At 38.5% G+C, this 20,528-nt stretch overlaps 1 protein-coding gene across 1 annotated transcript in view; it reads left to right on the forward strand.

Annotated features, from left to right (window-relative positions):
* Positions 1–20,528, forward strand: part of LOC135207248 (methenyltetrahydrofolate synthase domain-containing protein-like) — a 420,744-nt gene that overhangs the window by 325,116 nt on the left and 75,100 nt on the right. Inside the window, 1 exon segment of the mRNA XM_064238898.1 lies at positions 19,518–19,714. Within this exon segment, the coding sequence (XP_064094968.1) occupies positions 19,518–19,714 (197 nt within the window).

The raw sequence follows: 20,528 nt of genomic DNA on the forward strand, positions 1-20,528 counted from the left end.
GGGTAATTGCTTGTCCCCAGTATTTCAAATAAGGGATTTTGACGAAGGAAAAATCTATTTCTGGGTGATTGGCTCGTGTCGCCCTATGAAAGTATCCTTAATATCATTCTTTCTAGGTAAAATTTATAAGCCTAAAATTACCAGAGAAAAACAAAATTAAGAAAATGTCAGTAAAACTGACTCGACTCGCTCACATCTTAAAAGAAGTGTCGGTATGATATAGGGGCGAGTGTGGAACACTACCACGAGACAAAACACCAATTAGAACTTCCCTATCAGAATCCCCCCAAGAGAGAGCTGATACCAACGGGCGATGCAGCCTCTACTACTACTACTAGAGGACGCCACGGACAGCAGCGCCCCTAGCGGTCATCCTTAATTAAAACATAAATACATCTTGTCCTGCAAGGGGGGGAAAACAAACCATAAAAAAGGGGTGGTGTTTCATAGGGCGACACGAGCCAATCACCCAGAAATAGATTTTTCCTTCGTCAAAATCCAAAACCCTTTTCTGGGCTCAGCTCGTGTCGGCCTATGAAAGAGTACCAGAGAAAACAGACAAGATGGAAAAGGAATAATGAAAAACAGTTTAAAATGATGGATATAATATAAGTAAATCAAATACAGCATACAAATTAAGCACTTAAACTAACTTATTACAATAATAAATAACAGAATGTTAGTAAACTTAAAGTACTTAAATGGTAGATAATTAAAAATTACAGACATGCATGTAAAATAAGGAAAATTTGGGATTTACTTAATTAGAATATATAATTACAAATATATACATACATGTGCCTACCCTAGCATAAAAAATAAGGATAGGTACACTCAAATCCATCAATATACAATTAATTCAAATATATACAAACACATTGTGACTGAAGCTCATCACAAACCCAATTGGTGAATATACAAACATATTGTGTCCTACCCTAGCATAAAAATAAGGGTAGGAACACTGAAGTACATATTAGTACAAGGTGGTTGTCCCTAGCAAAAAAATAAGGGGGGACAATCACTATATGATACAACGGCTAATGGCTATGATGTTGAGTACCGCCGTGACCGATAGGTTGAGGTCATGTTGGTTGAATGTAGGTTAGAAAGGATACCTGGATCAATACTACAACTACTAACAGTATCATGGGGAAACTATGTTTCCCGCTGCTGACTGCTCTGAAACTTTTAAAAGATTCCAAGGACTTTAAATAATGCCCGTTTAAAGACTGTCCGGGGATTTCCATCCAGTATACTTCTTAAGATCCTCAAAGTTCATATGTTGGAAATAATTAATTGAGGTGGCTACTCCCCTGATATCATGTGCTTTTGGGAATGACTCAGGGTTGGCTTGTTTAATGAAGTAAAGGATTTGCTGTCTAATGCCTTTAAACCGATAAAGTACCACCTTTTTCTCTCATAAAGAGAGCACCTGAGGATCTAGAAGAAAGTACGAGAAAGAAAGGCTCTAAGAGTTGAAACTGGGCAGAGAGAAGGATCCTGTGGAAGTGGGATAACCTTCCAAGGGCCCACCTTGCAAGAGGATCTTCATTTTTGGCTAAAAAGCTACGATCCGGGGCAAGTAGAACTTCTCCTGATGGGAGGAACTCCACATGACCCGCATCCCTGGATAGAGCCGACAGTTCTGAAATTCTAGCTCCTGAGGCTAGGCCTTAGTTAAGAATAATGTCTTCCTCAGGAGCATAATGACGTACAAGATGAGTTGTCCAGTATCTGAAGCTAGTTTGAGGACATCATTTAAGAACCATGAAACTGTAGTAGGCCTCTGAGAAGGTCTAAGTCTACACAGGCTTTAGGGATAGATGTTAAATAAGATTCAGTCAAATCTATCTGAAACTACTTGAAAGATTTTCTTCAAGCCGATTTGTGAGTGGTAATCGTGCTAGCTGCTAAACCAAATTTTTCAAACAAGGATCTGAAAAAGGATATAGCCAATTACTGTCATGGTTGTGGTGTTCGATTCTCTCAGGAAAGATGCTAATTTTTTAAAGACTGGAGTCATATTGTCTATGGTTGACTCTCTCTTATCTGATTCTAGGAAGAGAATGTTCTGTGGATCAATGTCAGCATCTTTATTAGCCGCAAACTTCATGAAGTCCATAAAGTTAGGGTCTGGAGAGTTCTTGAGGAAGCGAACACAGTCCTCATTTGTACTGATTGTGACAGTTTGGGATTGGGGATCCGTTGAGGTCGGAGACCCAATTCCAAAAGAAGAGGATACCAGTTGCTCTTGGCAATCCGGTGCAATCAGAGCTACTATCCCTTTGAAGGACCTTAGTTTGTCCAGGACCTTCAAGAGCAGATTCACTGGAGGAAAAACATTAAAACTCCTCCACTGATTCCAATCCAACGACAGGGCGTCCGTGGCATAAGCCAGAGGGTCCATTGGTTGGGGGCCCCACACTATGCAAGGGAGCTTGTGGTTCGCTTTTGAGGCGAAGAGATCCACTTGGAGACCTGGGACTCTCCGGCTTACCCACTGGAATGACCCGACGTCCAGAGACCACTCTGATTCCAGAGGAACTGACCGGGACAGGGCGTCTGCTATCACATTTCTTTACTCCTGCCAGGTGAGTGGCAGACAGATGCCATTTGTGTTTGTTTGCTAATGCAAAAGATGGCTATCATGACATGGTTCACATGCTTGGATTTGGACCCTCCTCTGTTGATGCAGTGAACTACTACTGCACTGTCCAAAACTAGTCTTAGATGAGACTTCTTCGGGGAAGCAGTCTCTTCAAGAGAATACTGCATTGCTTCCAACACGTTTTATGTGGAGCTGGCGAAATTGAACTGACCAAGTCCCCTGAACCTGTTTGAACTGAGAGTATCCCCCCCTCCCACCCGGACAGGGAAGCATCCGTGTGAATGGTTAACACTGGGAGGGAGGGGGGATATTGAAGGGGTACCTTCTTGGCTAAGTTCTTTGACTTTTGACCAAGGCCGTAGTTGGTTGCGGAGGATCTGAGGAATTACTGACAAACTTGTCTCGATATTTGGAGTTTGCTCTTGACCGCCAAATTCGATTTATATCTTTCAGCCTTGCTTTCAGAAGGATATCTGTTACCGAAGCAAAACTGAAGAGACCCTAGGATTCTCTCCTGGTTTCTTCTTGATGTCTGTTTGCATTTGAGGAATTGCCTGACAGATTTTGCTATTTCCTTCCGTTTGGCCACTGAATTGATAGATTGTGGGAAGACAAATCCCATTGGATTCCTAGCCACTGAAAATGAGATTCCGGGGTAAGTCTGGATTTCGTTTTGTTTATCTGGAACCCCAGATGTTCCAGAAAGTGAACTACCTTTTTGGTAGCTTCGAGACATTCCTCGTGTTGTGTTGGCCCAGATCAACCAAATCGTCGAGGTATTGCCGCTACCATGATTCCCTGAGCTCTCAATTGTTGTACAACCACTTCTGCTATCTTTGTGAATACCCTGGGGGCTACATTCAGACCGAAGGGCATCACTTTGAATGAGAATGTCTGATTTCCTAGCCTGAATCCTAGGAATGGGCGGAAGTGCCTGGCTATAGGGATATGATAGTATGCGTCTGTAAGATCGATGGAGCATGTGACGGCTCCACGCGGAAGTAGGGTCCTTACTTGCGAGAGGGTAAGCATCTTGAACTTGTCGCAGCGAATGAAAGAGTTTAGCTTTGACAAGTCTAAGATTACCCTTCTTTTTGTTGAGCCTTTCTTGGCACGCTGAATAAGCGCCCTTGAAATTTTAGATGTTTGACTCTCGCATAGCTCCTTCTGAAGGAGTTCTTCCGCGTAATCTATCAATTCCTTTGACGGTATCTGATGAAATGATTTGATTGGAGGAGGATCCTTGATCCAACTCCAGCCTAATCCTTTGGACACTATGCTCTGTGCCATTGCTGAACCCCCACCTGTGGCGGAAGAGGAACAGCCTCCCTCCTACCTGGGGAGCCTCATTGCTGATGGGCGGGTTGGCCACCACGCCCTCCTCTGAACTGCTTACTCCTTGTGCCCCTTCCTGCGCCACGGGCGATGACGAAAGTAACCTCTCGCCCTACCCCTCGGTTTGAGAGTAGCCTTGAGCTCATAAGCAGGGTTAAAGGCAGGCGAGATAGCGTAGGAAGTAGAAGGTTGCGATTGCTGGGGCACCAGGAGGAAAGGCTGGGTCTGTTTAGATGTGGCAGGTTGTCCCTGTTGGGTAACTGGGACTGCCTGCACAAACTGCTGCTGATGCTGAAGTTTTTTATATGGCTGGAACCTCTTACCAGCCTTCTTTGGTTTCTTGCCAGCAGTGGGAACGGATTCCTGTTTCCTCTTAGAGGAAAAATCCCCACCCCACCTAGCTCTAAGGCTCTGGTTGAGTCTAGCAGCTTCGTGGTGGACTTCGTTCACTGCGGACTCTGGAAGAGATCCGCTCCCCACATGCTCGCAGCCAAGAGTCTATTAGGCTTAGGTTCCTGATAGGGTGCACTCTTGAAGGACATGCTTCCGGCAGTTCCCTCCTGGCTTGGAAGAAGTCAAAAGCGTCTGACAGAACCGTCTGAAACTGTGATTTCGCCAGAATCTTGAACAGCGGTTCGTTAGCGTATGAAAGTGCAGCCATTTCCGTAACGATAAGAGAGTTAAGGGACCTGCCAAACCTAATTCGCGCATCGAACTCTGCCTGGATTAGGAATCCGGCAGCCTAGGTAATTTCTCACCGAACTGGTCCATGGCGCAGTCCGGCTTGAGTTTACCCAGCGTGAATGTAGCTGGCAGGTTTTCCCATAACTCTCCGAAGGCGGGGAAGAGTGGAGAAGTAGACTCCGACTCCCTCAACTGTGGAATGGGCTCATCCTTGAGGACTGCCTGAAGAGCCTTCTCCACCAATTTCGGTGGCGAACTGAAGAGAGACCTCCTCTTCCGTTGCGAAAATAGTGAAGGGACTCTTGTAGGCCTGGAGTCTAGTGTTAGTACACTCCCAGTCCTCAAGGCAGTGAACCCATTCTCGTTGGGCGTGATCTCTACTGTAGAGAACTGACTCCTTCGAGATCTTGTCCTCTCTCGTAAGAGCTGTTGGCGTCAGCCTAGCATACCCGAGTGAAAGGCTGCGACAGACCCGGAGGATAGAACTCGAAGTCCTCAATCCTTCGAGTACCAAACTCCGGGATCGAAATCATCCCGTCCTTAAAAGGAGCGTAGGCCGCTACTCTCCATGGATTCTCCAATAGAGAAAGCTGGCAAGGAGTCGTATTTTTTTTAAGGCGGAAGTTGGAGGAAATTTCCCCGTTGCTAGATGCAGGGGAGGGGGACTGGGGGAGGAGCCTGAGATAGCCCAGCTACTCGATCCTCATTCTCTCTCATCCTATTAGAGAGGTCCTGGATAGTCTGTCCAGTTTGAGACAGTGACTGTTCGATAATTGCGCGAACATCTGCTCAAAACGTGTTCCCCATGCCGAAATTTGGGAACCTACCATCACTCCTACCTGTTCCATCATTCCTGGTGAGACAGAAGAGGGAACGCAGGAGCTGGTGCTTGCCACCCCTGCCGGCATAGCCGGAGAGGGGGCAGCGGAGGCGGGAGAAGGCAGCGACTCGGTGGTAGCGCGAGCCTTCTCCTTCGAAGCCTTGCTTCTGGAGCTCTTCGACGATTGGGAAGAGCTCGGCTTAGCCTTCACCGCATCGGCGTATGAAGTCGACGACTTCCTGGCCGAAGAAGACGAAGACGACTTCCTAGAAGTCGTCTTAGACAAGGTCTTCGGTTTCTCTCTTCCCTTCTCCTTAGGAGGTACAGAGAGAGCGGGAGGGCGGCTAGGGATCTCGGATCCCGGAAAGCCTTGGAAAGAGGCGGAAGAAGAAGGGCGTGGAGAAGATCCAGGAGCGCCCAAGGAAAGACCTTGGGCGCCCGACAAACCTACCTCAACCAACAAATCCTCACTAACTACCGCCATCGGCTCGAGGTTCAGGTCCAGGGCAGCGACGTCCGGAACTGACTCCTGGGAGGCTACGACCCAAACGATTGCTGGAGTTTCTTGCTGGATGGAGGCTATCACTGGGGCGGCGGACAAGGGGTCGACGTAGCCCGTCGACTTGCCCGCAGGGAAGATCTGGATGGCCAAGTTCCTATCTAATATGTAGGGCTGGCCCTTGGCGGCGTTTTTGCCAAAGCCGCCCACCCACGCTTTCAGGGTGGCGAGGGCGACTTCTCTACACCGCTAGCCTGAAAGAAAGGCGGGATTAGCTACCAATTGCGGACAGGGTTAACAAACTTACGAACTAGAAGTTGTTAGTAAAATCATAAGTAACCTTATAATGGACATACCCCATCTCCCAGCTGAGCGACCAGGTCGTAGCATATAGCGCAGGCCTCGGGGTGCCACGATCGTCTCATTGTACGACGTGGCACACGGGGCGTGAGACCTGCACTCGTCATGTCCACAGGGGTCATATAGTGTCGCATTACAGGTCCGGGACCTGGCAGTTGGTAGCCTGTAAGTGAAAAGGTACATGAGTACAGAGTAAACACTTACAGCCTAACATATGCTCCGCTGGTTGTAGGAGCGATAAAGTTAGATAAAACCAGAGCCCCGCTAAAATACGTGTGGTAACCAGGTTGGAAGATAGGCTATGGCTCCGCCAGTGGCGGAGGCACAAGAATCAACCAACTAGGAGTGGTGTAATGGAAACCACGACGACAATGGCGGGGATGGTTGATAAAATGAATATAATAACACACAATTCATTGTAAAATATCTTATAATAGGGTATATATCCTTAAAATAACAAAATTAAAACAACATTAAAACAACTTCTCTCCACCCGTCTACTAGAAGAGTGCGTAGGTAAGGGTAAGCTCCCTTCCGGTAGCGGGGGAGAGATATAAGGATATAGTAGGCAAGCAATCGACCATCCATAGCGCCCACCCTGCCCGCTAGCGGAGCCAATATCCTATAACCAAAGGGGGCCCCGGCTGCGACGGAAGGCTCCTTTCGTATCGTAAGGGAGGTGGCTGAGCAATGGGGGAGGGGGGGAAGGGAGGTCCCGGCGAAACACGGCGGGAGCGAGGAAAGGGGGGAGGGATGGCCTACTCCTCCCCGCCTCACCACTACCCGTATGGAGACCCGGTACCGTCATAGTGGTCGCCCTATACCCCCTGCTGCGGAACCCCCCGGTCACCTCCGAGAGTGTGAGAGAAGGCGATGAGGTTGTTATGACAACCAAGGGGTCCCCCAGCTCCTCCCTACATCAGAGAGGGAGGGAAGGGGCAGGGTAAGGTGCTATAGGACACGTGACCGCAAGTGGCCTAGGCCGCGAGCAACACAACCGTGGTAGGGCCACGTGAACCAAGCTGTACCAACATGTGGAACAAGCCACCTAGGCTAGCCCTAACACCCTAAATATAAAATACATCGAAAAGGGGTAAGAGACACTTTTAGTAAAAAAGAGAAAGAAGCCCAGGAGGAGGCAGACTGTTCCGAGAAACAGAAGCCTACTCGGAGCCAGCGATAGCCGATGTAGAGCAAGAGCCGGGATGCTGGGCCGAGAATAATAATAATAGCCCTAAATACCAAGCTAAGAGAATGGTAGGAGGGCTGAACTAGCTAAAACTCGATGTAAACAATGATGTGAAAAGTAAGCCCATAAGCATAAGAAGTCCCAGTATGGAGGACCGGGAATTCTTACGAGGCGGCATGGCCGCCACGAGACAACCGAGGAACCGTATATGACCTATAAAAAGGAAATACTGGTACCCGGAAGACAAAAATACAGTAAAATGTTACTTATGAGTTACTTAACTTAGCCGTGGCGATTGCAGAGCGTTCCATGATACAGATGCGGATAATTCGCAAGAAAAGCACGAGCACAAGAAAATGGCGACTTGTCGCTGGCGCTAAAAATTAAGGATGACCGCTAGGGGCGCTGCTGTCCGTGGCGTCCTCTAGTAGTAGTAGTAGAGCTGCATCGCCCGTTGGTATCAGCTCTCTCTTGGGGGGATTCTGATAGGGAAGTTCTAATTGGTGTTTGTCTCGTGGTAGTGTTCCACACTCGCCCCTATATCATACCGACACTTCTTTTTAAGAGTGAGCGAGTCAGTTTTACTGACATTTTCTTAATTTTGTTTTTTCTCTGGTAATTTTAGGCTAATTTTACCTAGAAAGAATGATATTAAGGATACTTTCATAGGCCGACACGAGCTGAGCCCAGAAATTTACATGGAATTTTATGATCTAGAATAGCTAATTCAATTATGGCAGATATTGTTTTTTTGTTCTGGGTTAGATATGTTGACGATGTATTTGCGGTACTGAAAACTTCTATTGACATTCAGAAGATTTTAAGAGACCTCAATAATTTAGTTCTCTCCATAACTTTTACGGTTGACGAAGAAGACAATGGTGTTATCTCATTTTTGGATGTTACAGTTGTGAGGTCAGTTGTAAGTTCTAGCTACAATGTTTAAAATATACAGAAAAACCTACTAATAATAATCTTATTATTAGCAATTACTCCTCACACAAAGTAGAAGTAAAACTCTCAGCATTAAGATCAATGTTTCTTAGAGCTCTTAATATCTGCAGTCCAGAATTTATCAATGAGGAACTAGAATTTATATATTTCAAGTTGGTATTGAAAAATAAATTTTAAATTGGAAGATATTGATTACAGTCTAAAGTTAGCACGTAAAACATTTTATTCATATGAGGAGAAAAACAGAAAACTGGATTTTATATGTTTCCCATACCATCCCACATTAGAATCTATAGTCTACCCCCTAAAGTTACTTGGTTTTAGTACAACTTTTTTCATATCCTAGCACCATTGGAAAACTTTAATTCATAATAGTCCAGAGAACAATGAAGGAGTCATATATAGATCCCATGCAAGTGCGGTAGTTTTTATATAGGACAATCTGGGAAGACACTCGAAAAACGTATTTTAAATCATAAATATAATATACGAACAAATAATACGAGCAATGCTTTATGTGTTCATAGTAGTTTATGTAATGCACCGATTGACTGGCTCGGGTCAAAGCTTTTGTTTAAGAGCACATGTTTTATTGAAAGAAATTTGATAGAGACAGCTTGCATTGTTCACAGCAAAGGAAAAAATTTTAATTTATCGCCTGGTTTGTATAAATTGATCCTTTTATCTTACATGTCATGAAAACGTCAGTACAAATTGGATAATGTTATCCATTAACTATCATATAGTATAGGCTTGTTAATATGTACTGTATTTGCTCAACTGCTATTCTTGTTTTTATTGTTATTTTACTGCTGAATAGTTTTGTAGCTCAAACTGCTAGTTTTTGGTAACTGTATGTTTAAAAACATTTTAGGCCTTTCTTGGCCGCATGCACTGTAAACTTTATCTCTTTCCTTAATAAACGCTCCAAGAAGAGGTCCATTGGATGGACGAAACTGTTGGGCATTTTCTGAGATATACCCTTTTTTCATTTTCCTATGTGGGAATACAGCTGAATATATATATATATAATATATATAATAATATATAATATAATATATATATAATAATATATATATTATCATAATATATATATATATATATATATATATATATATATATATTATAGTTATATATAATATTATATATATATCTTATATATATAATAATATATATATAATATGATATATATATATATATATATCTATAATATATATATATATATATATATATATGAGTCAATTATATAAGAGTTTTCAGAGGCACGAGTCATCACTCTGTTGATTTTTTTGCTTTGTTACGTGAGCAAAAGCTGAGTATGAGCTCAAGATGCTGCTGCTATGTAGATGGCGTAGTGATGAATTGAAGATAAGTAAAAAAGAAAAAGTATATACGTATATGTATCTTTTCATGACACTCTTAAAAAGTTATAAGTACATACTTCATTGTATCCAATAATGTAGTATGTATTCTCATATTATTGTATTATAAAATACTAACATAATTATCAATGTTTTGGTTTGGAAATTAGCTGATGTCGAATACAAGTTTATTTCGCCATATTTAACTCAATTCTGAGTGAGTTTTCTTGCTTCTAGTTAGCATAAACGAACATCTAGACACTTGACTTATGTGAGACAAGGTTGTTTTTTGGTATATGATGTGTTTTTAAGTCAAAATATAACTTGAATACATCGTGTTGTGATTGTGAACTAAATTATTTTTTTCGTTAACAGATTGCGTTGGCGGCATATTTAATGATTTTCTCTCAGTTTTATCTAGGTTGTGTTTGATGGCCTAAGTTTATGGGAGTTTTATCATTGTTGCTGATGCCACCAATAATAGTTCATTAGCAGCTTTGACAGTTTTCTCAGCTTCAGCTACAAACTTGGTTTAAATTTTAACAGTATATTTCCTTGTTGATCTTTGATCTATAATGAATAAAGTTATTACTAAAAAAATATCTTGGTACTATTCTACATAACATATCGATTTATGACATAACTACAGTAATTGTTTACTGTCGTACGATGGTTGAAATACAAGTCAAATGGATGTTGTTGTTATCCAGTTCAGTTGTACTTAGCAAAAAAAGCTGTTTCTCGTTCAGTTGTTCATGGCTGTACACATTTACGCAAGGAGTATAATGATAAAACTATACTTTCATCATCATCTTTTGCTTTTTTGAACTTCTTTAACTAGAAGATGGGATAAAGTTAGGCTAAAGTAATTTCGTCTCTCTTGCTCCTGTAGGCTGTCATAAAATCGATTTATCGTAAGGCGAATTATCTTAACGTGAGCACTACCTGTATAATGTATAAACTTTGTTATATCTTTACATACTCTTTCTATTATATTTGTATATAATATTGTTATTTAGAAATGTATTTTCCTTATTTAATAACATGAAACATAAAAATGTGGGGTGGCATTTTGAGGGTTGGAATGGATTAATTCGGCCATGGAACGAATTAAATTCGTAGGTCAAGGTACCTCTGTTTATATGTATATATACAGTTGTACCTTGACCTACGAGTTTAATTTGTTCCGTGGCCGAGCTCTTAGTTTAATTTGCTTGCACATCAAATCAATTTTCCCCATTGAAAATACTTAAATGCCCTTAATCCGTTCCAACCCTCAAAATGCCACCCCATATTTTTATGTTTTGTGTAATTAAATAAGGAAAATACATTTCTAAATAACAAATATTGTATAAAAACATAATAGAAAGAATATGTAATGATATAATAAGGTTTTATACAGTGTACAGGCAGTGTTCAAGTTACAACAATTCGTCTTATGATAATCCGATTTTACAAGAAAGACAAATTACAATAGCCTAACTTTATCCCCTCTTCTAGTTATATAAGTTCAAAAACAGCAAAAGAGAACGATGAAAGTATTTTTTTTTACATTATACTCGTTACATAAATGTGTACAGCCATGAACAACTGAATGAGAAAAAACTTTTTTTGCTAAGTACAACCGAATTGGATAACAACAACATCCGTTTGGTTTGTATTTCAACCATCGTACGATAGTAAACAGTTACCTTAGTTATGTTATAAATAACGTTATGTAGAATAGGACTTAGATATTTTCATGTGGTAACTGTATTTGCTATAGATCAGAGATCAACAAGGAAATACAGGCGGTCCCCGGGTTACGACGGTTCCGGCTTACGACGTTCCGAGGTTACGACGCTTTTTCTTGAATATTCAATGGAAAAAATCCGTTCTGGGTTACGACGCTTGTTCCGAGGTTTTACGACGCTGACGCTTCCGACGCTCTGAGTTAACGACGCTTTTAAAAAACGCATACTATGATAAAAATCCTTTATAGTTTAGCACAGTAATATTAATAAAAATAAGTTTCTGGTTAGATTACAACAAAAATTTTGAGGTTATGATGATTTTCGACACTTTTGTGTCTTATTTTTCGATGTTTTTAGTGACGCCTCATATGTGGAACTATTTCCGAGCGAATGAATACATACTAGCTGTGGTGCGCAAAGTTTACATATAACAGTCCAAAAGCGCAAATAATGAAAAAATCATTGCTTGTCTCCAGTAATAATAACAAAACGAAGTTTCTGGTTAGATTACAACGCAAATTCCAAAGTATCCAAAGAGAGATTTTATCCAGTAATTTGATCAGAGAGAGAGAGAGAGAGAGAGAGAGAGAGAGAGAGAGAGAGAGAGAGAGAGAGGCGTCTTCCGACGCTCCAGTTAAGGACAGAGAAGTGTTTAGTTTCGTTAAACGACCTCTGACTCATGCCAGTAAATGTTTTGTTGATACAAATAATATAAGCCTATTTCAAGATACGTTTACTTTAATTAGTCTATATGATAAGTAAATCGTAGTCAACTGTTCTTGTAGCCCTCAAGATTTGGCAAAATTGAAGTATCCAAAGAGAGACATTATCCAGTACACTGGAACCTTGACATACGAATTTAATTTGTTCTGTTACCATCTGTCGTATATGAAAACAGTTGTATCTCAAAGCATTTTTTCCCATTAAAAATAATGTTAATATGTATTAATCCGTTCTAGCGCTATGAAACCACACCTAAACACAGCTAATTACATATAATATACAAATTTACACAATAACGAGTAATAACACACATAATGATAAAATAACATAGCAATGTGATAAATGATAAATAAATGTTAATAAAATCAATTTAAAAAAAAAAGGAATTTTACTTACCACAAGAAAGATGACGTGAGGCCAGGAGGGGGAGGAGGTAGAGAAGGGTGGCAGTGGCAGGGAACGATTTGCTCTCTTTTTATTTACGTATGTACACTAATAACTACGTAATGAACACAAATGAAATAACATTGCTAAATTAATTTTTATTTATTTTTTTTGTTTTTTTTAATCAGTTCGTAGTTTAGAATAATGGTGATGCCTTTGGAAGGTTTTTATAGCTTCCTTCTGCTTGATGATCGTGGATATTGTAGAAGGATTTCGCCATACTTGTTTGCCAAATCAACGATACGAACGCCACGTTCATGCTTTGTGCTATAATTTCATGTTTTGCTTCCATCGAAATAATTTTCTTGGGTTTTTTCTTATCACCTGCTTTGTCTTTAGCTTTGAGACCCATGGTTAATAATAAAATAGACAAAATAACACGAAAAATAGGCACAAATACAACGAACTAAACAACGACGTGTTAAACATGCAGCACCAACAAACAAACAGACTGAACGCCATTTATCGGTCGCCTATACAACTAACACTCATCGCAAAATCGTATCTCAAACATTTCATTGTATATCAAAGCTTATATTTTCGCAAATTTTCTGTGTATCTCAAACATTCGTATATTCGAGAGAGAGAGAGAGAGAGAGAGAGAGAGAGAGAGGAGAGAGAGAGAGAGAGAGAGAGAGAGAGAGAGAGAGGTGCCTTGTCAACATGGTCTGGGGGATGTAACGTAACATTTATTTTCTGAACAGATAGGACAGAGAATGTTCGTTTCATTAAACGGCCTCTGACTCATGGCAGGAAATGTTTTGTTTGATGACTAATTATATAAGCCTATTTAAAGATATGTGTACTTTAATTAGTTTATATGATACGTAAATAGTAATCAGCTGTTTTTGTAGCCCTCAAGATTTGGCAAAATCACTCCAGGTTGTACATAAAACTTCAAGAATGTAGTGTCACCAGAGGATTACAATATTGTTTTTACCTCAAGAACCAGCATTCTTTTATGAAAATAACTCCAGGTTGTACATAAAACTACAGGAAACAACATGTAGTGTAACCAAAGGATTACAAGTAAGGTTTTTATAACTTTTTATTAGTTTAAGACATATTTCCTAGCGTCGTTCCGGCTTACGACGATTTTCGGCTTACGACGCGTCTCAAGAACGGAACCCCCGTCGTAACCCGGGGACTGCCTGTATGCTGTTAAATTTAAACCAAGTTGTAGCTGAAGCTGAGAAAGCTGTTCAAGCTGAGACTGTACTTTTATATCTGATTGACCTATGTATTGTGTATACTTGTTATAGAATCTGGAAAGGCAAAGTGCTACAAGCCAAAGCCTCCCAACAGGGAAAGCAACCCAACAGATAAAAGAAAATAAGTAATGAATAAAATACATGAGAATAAACTACAAAGGCTAATATTAAAAATGAAATAAAAGCAAACAAATAATGAATTGAAACCCTTGCAAGCTTGCTGAAAAAAAAAGCAACAATTTTGAAATTCAGTAGTTCCAACGATTCAGCTACTGTATGTAATTGGGAGGGCCATACCAAAATTTGGTCATAACTGGAACAAAACTTACTGGTAATTCCAAGGCTGTTGGAATTAACTGAATATCTACTGTTCTACGTAATGGTGCACAGTATAGGCTGGGAAAATTTTAGAGAAAAACAAAAGCATTGTAAAACATCCAAAATGACCCAATTTAACAACAGTGCCAAATAGATAGTTAAGGTCTATGATACAAAATAAAAATAGCTCAAGGCTTTGCCCAGCAACTTACGACGCAAGGTGGGAAGCAATATTCGGAAAATTGTAGAATAAAAGAATTCAAACACTTCCCTAGGATAGACAAGTATCTTAAAAAATCATTTTTAAGCAATTGATGACAGACTATATTTTTACAAAAATGAATTTCAGTCCGGAAAAACAAATTGTCAATGAGTTGCAATTAGGATAAGAAGCGTACTCTGAGTTTTGCCTAATTTTAACTAAAACTCTTAAGTGATTCAGCAACAAGAGATCTACACTCAGGGAATGGGATTGCTATAGCTAGAGTAGCATCATTGCAGTAGCAACGATCTTGCGTTTAGTGATGATTGTATCTAACCGCACATGCCCTGCATCTAGATTGACACTTTTTCCCCATTATTTCAAACGGCATTTCTGAGTACTAATAATAGTTACGGAGTGCTCAAACTTGAAAATTAAAAGTAATAATAGAAAAACATTACCAATCTTTTTAAGATTTTAACCATATATTTGTCTCATTTAGCAAAGCTACCGGTCAAATATTCAGTCTTACAAATTAATTTTAAGATTTTTACACAGTTCTTGAATTTCTGAAAACTTTTTGTCCGTCGGCCTGCCAAGTCCATGAAGAACGTAAGATTTACATGGGACTTTTTGAGCCAGTAATAATATAACCCAATTTTCTTGTTTTTAGAATAATATAGTTACTTTATTATTGTGAAGGTATATTATTAGTTGAACATCTGCAGAAAGTTTAGTCAATACCACCCAGCTAATAAACTTGTACAAAGCTTTTAAAGGTTTCAAACTAATATTACTCATTGAATTAACTTCAAACTTGCTTAATAGTCTAGAAAATCTATTTTTACACCAATCTACATCATATATGTGATTTTCAGCTAATTTGGATGTATTTTAGTGTGAAATACTAATGTGTCAATCATTTAAGCATATTTTATTGAATTTAATTGCTGCTACAATGCCATCCAGCTTGAAGTAATCTTTTTCTATTCTCCTGATGTTATCTTTTTCTTCTTTTGGAAGGCTAACGATAAGATGTCCTAATTCCTCTGCTGCTTCCTCTGCCATTTCTGATTTTTCTCCTGACATTTCATTCCTCTTATGAACATCTTCTGAGGTCTGATTCCCTTGAGAGTTGGTGTTGGAATGACTCCTTTTATGTGTGATGCTAGCTTTTATGCTGGGCTCCAGTCTTGATGACTACATGTGGGAGCCAATGAAAAATAGGGTTTGTTAGGTAAGGATTAATGAAAAATAGGGTTCAGAATGCTGGCCTCTGATTGGCTGAGTTCGTATGCAACTATCAGAAATGAAAAAAAAATATCATTATCATATATAAATAATGCGATATATGATAGCGACAAAAAAAAAATTCATACATAATTGTATTCAAATCGAGCTGTGCGAAAAACAGTCAAAGCTAAAGAGTTACTTTTTTTTGTTGTATTGTACACTAAATTGCGATCCTTTTGATATACAGTGGACCCCCCATATTCGCGTTCTCCAGATTCGCGGACTCACACATTCGCGGATTTGTCTCGGGAACGTTTCCCTGCATTATTCGCGGAAAATTCGCTCATTCGCGGTATTTTTCTATGATAAATATCCACAAATTCCTGTTTTTTTTTTATGAATTTCATCATAAAATGCACTTTTTGTGATAAAAACTATTTTTAAAAAAACCAAGTAGGAACATTTTAAGTGGGTTTTTCTTGAGTTTTAACTAACAAAATAGGCTGTTTTTAGCATTTTATAGGGGTTTCCAAACATTCGCGGGTTTTAACTATTCACGGGGGGGGTCTGGTACGCATCCCCCGCGAATACGGGGGACCACTGTATAACACATTGTAAAAAGATCAAAGCAACACAGAAAAAAATATTTTCACCAAATGATGCATGAATTTGTAACGCGCGGGACATGAAAAATTTTTTTTTTCAAAAATTCACCATAAATCTAAATATTTGTTTTAGAGACTTCCAATTTATTTCAAAATGAAGACAAATAATTGAATATTATGATACTGTAAGAGTTTTAGCTTAGAATTGCAGTTTTCGACCATTTCGGACGAGTTAAAGTTGACCGAATGTCGAAATGTTTATACAGTGGACCCCCGTATTCGCGTTCTCCGAATTCGCGGACTCACACATTCGCGGATTTCTCTCGGGAACGTTTCCCTGCATTATTCGAGGAAAATTATCGCGCATTCGCGCTATTTTTCTATGAGAAATATCCACAAATTCCTGGTTTTGTTATCATTTCATCATAAAATGCACTTTTTGTGATAAAACTATTAAAAAAACCAAGTATGAAAATTTTTAGTGGTTTGTCTTAAGTTTTAACTAACAAAATAGGCTGTTTTTAGCGTTTTTATAGGGGTTCCAAACATTCGCGGATTTCTAACTATTCGCGGGGGGATCTGGTACGCATCCCCGCGAATACGGGGGGGACCACTGTATATATTTTTTTATATATGCAAATATTACAAAAATGAAAAAAAGCTACAACCTTCAAATATTTTTTTTTTTTATTCTTCATGAATTTGCGCACATTTTCATATATGAAACTCTATAAAATGCCTAATATGAAAAGAAGCAAATATTAGGAGAATGCGACGTACGCATTTCGGAGATTTGCGGCTGCGAATCGGCGCGCGGAGGGAAGAAAGTTTTTTTTTTTTAAATTCACCATAAATCTAAATATTGTGCTAGACATTTCGAATTTGTTTCAAAATGAAGATAAATGACTGTATATTACTAGATTGTAAGAGTTTTACAATTACGTTTTTCGACTATTTCGGTAGAGTCAAATTTGACCGAACGTGGTTTTTTTTTTTCTTATTTATCGTGATTTATATGCAAGTATTTCAAAAAAGAGAAAAGCTACAACCTTCAATCATTTTTTGTTGTATTCTACATGAAATTGTGCACATTTTCATATATAAAACTTATGTAACGGTTAATTTTAAATGGTGCAAACATTTCAACAATCGCAAAAAAATTTTTTTTCGGAAGAGTTACCGCGCGGACGTAAAGAAATTTTTTTTTTTTTCTCATAAATTCACCATAAATCAAAATATTGTGCTAGAGGCTTCCAATTCATTGCAAAATGAAGGTAATGATTGAATATTACTAGAATATAAGAGTTTTAGCTTACAATTGCGTTGATCTACCATTTCGTAGAGTCAAAGTTGACCGAAGGTTGAAAATTTGTCACTTATCATTTTTTATATGAAAATATTTCAAAACTGATAAAAGCTACAACCATGGGTTGTTTTTAGTTGTATTGTTGTATTGTACATAAAATTGCGCACATTTCCATATATAAAACTTTATGTAACGGCAAATTTAAAATGGTGCAACATTAGGACAATCGCACGAAAATTTATCAGAAGAGTTACCGCGTGGACGTAAGGAAAATGTTTTTTTTCATAAATTCACCATAAATCGAAATATTGTGCTAGAGACGTCCAATTTGTTGCAAATGAGGCAAATGATTGAATATTACTAGAATATAAGAGTTTTAGCTTACAATTTCGTTTTTCGACCATTTCGGTAGAGTCAAAGTTGACTGAAGGTTGTAATTTGGCACTTATCGTTATTTATATGGAAATATTTCTAAACTGATAAAAGCTACAATCATGAGTATTTTATTGTTGTATTCTACATAAAATTGCGCACATTTTCACATATAATACTCCATGTAACGGATAATTTTAAAACTGCAAAAATTATGTCAAAGTGACAAAATAATTTTTGAGATGTCACTGATAATTTTTAGTGCGATAAGAAAGAAAGAAATTCGCGATTGCGCGCCTGCCTTACGATTGTAAACAAAACAATGCCTTGATCCGTGAACTCCCAGCATCCCCCAAGGCGCTTGATTCAAGAGTTTTCGGCTGGTAGGCCTATAAGTATTTTTCCGCGAATTTTTAATTTAAAAAAAAAACTTTTGAGTCGACGTATAATACGTCCAATCGGCATAACGGGAAGACATTTTGACTCTAAAGACAAACACAGTTTTGAATACACAGTATCTGAAATGTAACACTACCCAGACATAAGTTGATAAAGAAAATTACCTAACCAGGGCCACTCATCTGGGCATACCAGAAGCAATATCATTCTGCAGTGTATATCGAAATTATTTCATCTGTGGGAATTTTACCCATTACATACTTGGCTAATAGTAAATTTGTATTGTTAGAAATAAAAGGTTAAAATTGTTGGAGAAAACAGACAGGAGTAGAAATGCAAAGTATTAAAGAGAAGGAAGCAGTCAAAGAACCATTTCAGTACAAGAGTTAATGATTTCGTAGAGAAATGAGAAAAGGAATAGGGTTCTACTTTAATTTTTTTTTATCATTATTTGTAAAGCCTTATTGAAGGAAGCATAATTTTTTTTTTAATTTTGCCACAACTAAAGACATTGCTATTAATAATTCAAACCTTGTTTGATGTATATATCTACATTGAGACTAGCAGTTTTCTAAGTGTAGACCCCATAGGCTAATGTCCTTATTTGTGAAAGAGTATTTTTTGTTTTCTAGAATTTTTAATTACAGGCAGTTCCTGGTTTATGGCGATCCGGTTTTATGGCACATGTCTAGTGCCATAAATAAGCAATTTATGGCACCATAATGTGCTATGTTCTGGTTATTGGTGCCTTAGTTATGGTGCCATAACATACCTAACGGAAGCACCATTAACTGATTATTGGTGCCATTAACCGGTTATCGGCATGATAAGGGCCATAAATCGGCTAGTTTCGGTTAATGGTGGTTTTCACTTCTTAGCACCCAGCCGAGAATGGAACCCCCGCTGATAACCAGGGACTGTCTGTACAAGATTTTATTTGTTCTGTTTCTCAAGTTTATTAATGAACAACAATTTTGTTGGATTAGTCAAGGTGTTTATAATTTCACTGGATTTGTCCTTCTTGTGATGATGGGACACAACTAATATATTTTAGTTTCATTTATTAAGCTTGATTAATGTTATTTGGGGCTTAGCTTTAGTTTTATTTTGTATCATTCTTTTAAGAAAATGTCTTATAGACTATTTGCATGACTACAGGTTACCATTAATGTCAGTAAGAAGAATAAGATAGTAAAAAGGACAGTAGAGACTACTACACAGCCAGATCGTTTAGGATCAGCTGATCTAGATGATGACGATTTTGAAGGAGGTGGTGATAAGCCACAGCGTCCAAGAAAACCTAAAGTTCCAATTACATATGCTGTCTTCTTAGGCAAGGTTCCTCCAGCTTGTAGGTAAGATTTGAATTTTTCCAGAAATTATCCTGAAACAGCTTAAAACAGGTGACTACATTAGTATTTACCTTTCATGTGTACTATGCCAAAATTTTATAAAAGGCTTATAAAATTTAGGTATGTAATGAGCTAGGTAAATTGCATTAATAAAGAGATGAATATGTATTGTGCTTAACTAGATACACTGTAATATAATTGATAATACCAATAATAATAACTATCATTAAAAGTAACAGTAAAGTACTGGAATGTATTATGTTCTGTTAACAATAAACCTATATGTTTTTATAATTATATGCTATCTTCCTTTGATTTTAGTACTCTGTACAGTAAACCCCCTTGCATTTGCAGACTCATGATTCACGGACTTACCTATTCACAGATTTTTCTATGGACCGTATATACCCATTTTTCGCAGAAAATTCTTGTATTCTCGGTATTTTTCACTGAGAAATATTCTCAAATTACTGTATTTTCATATAATTTTAATGATAGATGCACTTCTTGTGATAAAACTATTAAAATACTCAGGTATAAGCATTTTACAGTTTTTTTGTATTTTAACTATCAAAATAGGCAGTTCTAAGTATTTTGAGAGTGGTTTCAAGTATTCACAGATTTTAGCTATTCGTCGGTGGGTCTGGTACCCATCCCCCATGAATAAGGGGGTCTACTGTATACTGTGTTACTACATGATCTAATGAGATACATTGTGGCATTGTATAATAAGTGTATCCATTCTGATTTTGAAAAATGCTGTAAATAAACCAAAGTGATAATTAGTTGAGCTAATCTCATTGAATACTAAATTTAT

The sequence above is a fragment of the Macrobrachium nipponense genome, chromosome 32 (assembly GCF_015104395.2).
Source record: "Macrobrachium nipponense isolate FS-2020 chromosome 32, ASM1510439v2, whole genome shotgun sequence".
Classification (NCBI taxonomy): Eukaryota; Metazoa; Arthropoda; class Malacostraca; order Decapoda; family Palaemonidae; genus Macrobrachium; species Macrobrachium nipponense.